The sequence below is a fragment of the Homarus americanus genome, unplaced genomic scaffold (genome assembly GCF_018991925.1).
Source record: "Homarus americanus isolate GMGI-L3 unplaced genomic scaffold, GMGI_Hamer_2.0 scaffold1622, whole genome shotgun sequence".
In the NCBI taxonomy this organism is placed as follows: domain Eukaryota; kingdom Metazoa; phylum Arthropoda; class Malacostraca; order Decapoda; family Nephropidae; genus Homarus; species Homarus americanus.
Genome location: NW_024755812.1, coordinates 331 through 5,000, shown reverse-complemented (window position 1 = coordinate 5,000; position 4,670 = coordinate 331). Strand labels below are relative to the sequence as shown.

General features: G+C 43.9%; 1 protein-coding gene across 1 annotated transcript in view; it reads left to right on the top strand.

Moving 5' to 3' along the window:
• Positions 1-1,472, top strand: part of LOC121856681 — a 49,958-nt gene extending 48,486 nt beyond the window's left edge. The window contains exons 13-14 of the mRNA XM_042352371.1: positions 829-896; positions 1,367-1,472. Coding sequence (XP_042208305.1) covers positions 829-896; positions 1,367-1,472 — 174 coding nt within the window. The remainder of the gene's footprint in view (positions 1-828; positions 897-1,366) is intronic.
• The last annotated feature ends 3,198 nt before the right edge of the window (positions 1,473-4,670 follow it).

Here is a 4,670-nt window from a genome sequence, read left to right as displayed (position 1 = left end):
AATATTTATGTTTTAGTTCTATACATGGGAAATGATATAGCTAATGAGTGCAAAAAAGTGGATACAATCTTAATAAATCATCTATTTTGCCATTAGAGATAAAGTGTTGTGTAATTCTCACACACAGTCTGCTTGACCTGTTGTCAAACGATTCTATCTTCACATGTAATCGAGAACCTATATAAAATTGAGAGTGTGGCATATTTTGACCACACACTTTACATTTGGGGTTTTGTTCACATCTGCTTGAGGGATATTAAAGGAGGTACTATATCCTTACCTTAGTCTAGCGGTTAAGCAAATATCTTTGTCTCTAGTGATCTTTGAAACTTTCTCTTATATACATGTTTCACTTGACAAATATAATTAATTACAGCGCGTATTCAGGTGTGTGAGGACTGTGCAACCGCATCCAGTAAGGTCATCCCTATGCGGTCGAAAACACAATCATAACTTACAGACAAAAATAAAAACAAACCATACAACTACTTATGGTCGATGGATGGAATGTCAAAGTGACCTGCTCCTGGATACTGGCACAAATGAGCATCCTAAAGAAGAACTGCCCTGTGGCAAAAAGAGGCTGAAGCACGGTACATAGCAGCCATTAGTCGTCCCGGTTCTAGACGAGAGTAGACTCAGAACGGAGGTCTGGCTATACATTCTGAAGGGTGCTTCCAAGCTGCAGAGAGAAACTTCATTTATGGAGCTGGCTTGGCTATCCGCCAATTCATCCTACATAGGCAACTGAAATGCCTATCCGGATCAATGAGCGCCCAAATGCTACGAGTCCCACTGAATCACTCTACGACATGCCTTCTTCATCAGTGTATATGCCCCAACATGGATGCAGAAGAAGACATCAAGGAGGCCTTTGAAGCTGACCTTGACAGAGTGTTAACCCTATGCCCAGAGAAGATAGCGTCTTAGGTGATTTCAATGCCAAGTTGGCAGAGATGCCGACATAGGGCATGGAATTGTTGGGTTAAACGGAGTAGGCAAATGTAATCCCAACGACCTATTCCTCCTCAGCAGGTGTGTTAACATAACCTCATCATCACCAATATCTTGTTTAGGCAGGCCGACAAGCTCAAGGGTTCATGTCAACACCCACGATCCAAACACTGGCATCTCATTGACTACATCATTAAGTCAGAGCCAGCGGGTAAGACATGTTTACAGAGAGCAGGTCGAACATGGGCCAATAAGCAACCAAACAACAAACAAACAAAACCAACACTGTCATGACAAAAACTGCAGAGAGAATTCCTCGGCCAGATCCAAAGAATAACCAGACTAATTTCATGAAAAATAATCCGAAAATAACGTACTTTGTCGATGATACATGTGCTGTTTTTTGTGACAGGCAGGACAACCCTCAATCTCGGATCAAAGCTGATATTCTCTGCAAGAAGAAAGTGGCGACCCAGAGCGAACTTCGCAAAATACAGCATGTGAAACACAAAACCTAGCTGATCAAACGCAAGAATCACGATTTTCCAATTCCACTAAAAACACTTTTATGGGCCAATCACCCATGGTACAGCCCACTCAGCTCATCGATGGTAGCTCCTAATTAAAGATGAAGAAGGCATCCTTCAGTATTAAAGATCACTACCAATCGCAGCTCAACCAAAACACCGATGTGATATTCTTGACGACACAGCATCCAAAGTTGACCACTCAGCTATCCTTCACCGGATGAGGTATCTACTGGTATCAAACAGATGAAAAATAACAAGGCCCTCAAGTTCTGGTGGAATCAGCCGAGGTGTATAAAGCAGAAGTAATTCTGCTTACCAGCCATCTCTACTCTCTCCTGAAAGAATATAAGGAAAAGGAGGAAATCCTCGAAGCTCTTAAAGACGCCTCCATCGTCAATATTTATAAGAACAAAGTAGATCATGGCCAGGTAACTATCAGGGATATCACTGCTGTCCAACTGACAAGATTATCACCAGAGTCCCCGAAATAGACTTCTTCCAGACACGGAAACTCTCTCCTCCCAGAATCTCAATGTGGCCTTAGACCTCACGTGGCACCTCTGACATGATCTGAGTTCTTCCTCATCCAAATGCTGGTAAACAAGGATGTGTACTGGCACCGACTCTCTTTTTCCATTTTCCTTTCTTGGCTACCTTCCTCTACTCGAGCCAGCGCAAATTAAGACGGTGGGGTGTACATAGGGTACAGAATGAAGGCTCTTTTTCAACATAGGACGACTCCAGGCAAGAACAAAGGTGTCGGCAGCTTACCATTACTGAACTTCAATATGCAGACGACCTCACCCCTTGTCGCTCACATACATAGAACGTGACCTACAGGGATCCTGAACATACACAGTTGCACATGCACACTTCTGGCCTTCAGGTGAATGTGTACGTAAGACTCAGATTTTCTTTCAGCCTGCCCCCTGGTTCAAATCCACACACCTCCACCATCCATCCAACTTACAGATACTGCCCTCTAATGTTACCCACTTTTAGTATATCGGCTTCCACCTGTCCACCACATCGATCGATGAAGAGATTCAGCATCGGATCACATGTGCATCTCAAGCTTTGGCAGATTCTGTAACCGTTCGACTGTGTAGGAGCTGAAATCATCAATATAGCTGCACGTATATCGAGCAGTGATCCCTCCACACTTGCCATACAGCAGCGAGACATAGGTCACGTACAAGGAGCACCTTAAGGCACTCTGAAAACTTCCATCCTCCGAGCTCGCTGGAAGCACAAAAGAACAGTATTCTCGCAGACACCAACTATAGGAGCATCGAGGCTACCATTATTCATGAGCAACTATGTTGGACTGGCCATAAGCATTTTATGGACGACAGTAGACTGCCAAAGCAGCTACTTTACAGTCGCCCAACAAATAGTAAAAAGTAATGCTGGTAGACAATTGAAAGGCTCCATGAAGTCTTAAAATAAAATTGAATAGGGTGCCAAATCGACCCCTCACTAGGGAGACGATTACTCTACATTGTAACGTTTTGGAGGAGCACCTACAAGAAGGTGTTAAAACGTTTGAGTTAGCACGGATGCATACTGAGCAGATAAGTACTAACACTGGAAAAGAAACTTACCGTTGCTCTCCCACTTTAGAAGTAGCCTCCACAAGTGCCATATGTATGGATGAACTCGCTGGTTCTATATTGGCCTTTTCGAGTCACTGGAGCTACTAATTAAAGGTGACATCCTTAATAACTCATATCATTGTATCATAGCTAGATGATCGTCGTACTCGATTCCGGAGGACAGAAAAGCAATATTAGTAGTAGTAGTAGTAACAAGATTCCATCCATTACGACAGAATGACAGCACGGCCAGTGATAAGTTGCAAGCAACTGTTGCTGCAATCAGAGATTGCGAAAAAAGTAGTTATAGAGCAGGAGGTGGCGCCTCAAACTGGTTAACTATATTACCTATAAGGGCAAAATGGTTTCAGTCTCAATAAACAAGAATTTACAAATGACAATGCTCTAAGGTATGGTAGGCCAGTAGAAGGTTTGCTCCTCCCAATGCGTACAAGTATGTGGCTCTACCTATGACGTCGATCACGCAGGTGCGCAAGAAAGGACTTCAAACGGCGAGGCATGACTAAGTAAAGGATCTCGCCAGTAAATATGTTGAAGGAAATTCGCCGTGATGTCATGGTAGAACCGGACCCTCCTTCCATTGGACGGTAAGATCTTCCAACATAGGACTTCAAACACATCCAACGAAGCCCGTGTTGACGTCAGTGTTCGAGGATTCTGGACGCAGACAACGAGCCTTCTTAACATCAGAATTTTTTATCCCACAGCCGCATGTCACCGTAACTTCTAGCTGTGCCATAGAAAGAACGAGAACGACAAGATAAGGGCATTTGGGGAGAATTGGTGAACGTTGATCGGGCTGCAGCTTCATTCCTCTAGTGTTCAAACCACTGGTGGATGGGACCAAGTAAGATGCTTCTATGCCAGACTGGCAGAAGTGACATCCGAACAGAAGCAGCAAGCCTGTAGTTATGTTACAGACAGGATGAGATGTCGACTGTCCTTCTCTCCTTCGGTCGGTTTTGTTTCCAGCCTCAGGGGAACGAGCATCGTCCCCAAAGCTGATTATGAGGCGACAGTCACTGAATGCCAACAGGATATTTAATATTAAGGAAATAAAATGGTGGCGAAGGAATGGCTGAGGTTGGAGGCCATTTTGAAAAAAAAAAGTAGTAGTAGTAGTAGTAGTAGTAGTTTAGCGCAATATGGGTGTAGTGGAGTGTCCTCCCTGATCTAAAGTGTTATTGAGGGACATATTCGGAGGTGGGAGCGAATTTCACAGTGTGTTGGTGAATATCGGATCTCACCCTTAGCATTGTCACCGAAGGTTCTTTCATCCCTTATGGCATTAATCTCAAATATTTGTGTGTTCATTTCCATGATCACCAAAGCGAGTTGTGAGTGCTTGGCTGGTGTAGGTGCCAGGGACAAGTGCCAGTGTCGATAGGCCTACTTTTGAAGTGAGGATGGCCTTGCGACTCTCGCCCTACAAGGTCAGTGACAGAAGGCCAAGTGTTCACAGCCAGGTCGCCTCCCACAAGTGAGTATATAACTAATCTTTACATCAGTGCTACCATAGAAATAATGGTTATTTCTACAAGGATATATAAACAAGTGTTAGGTGTGACAA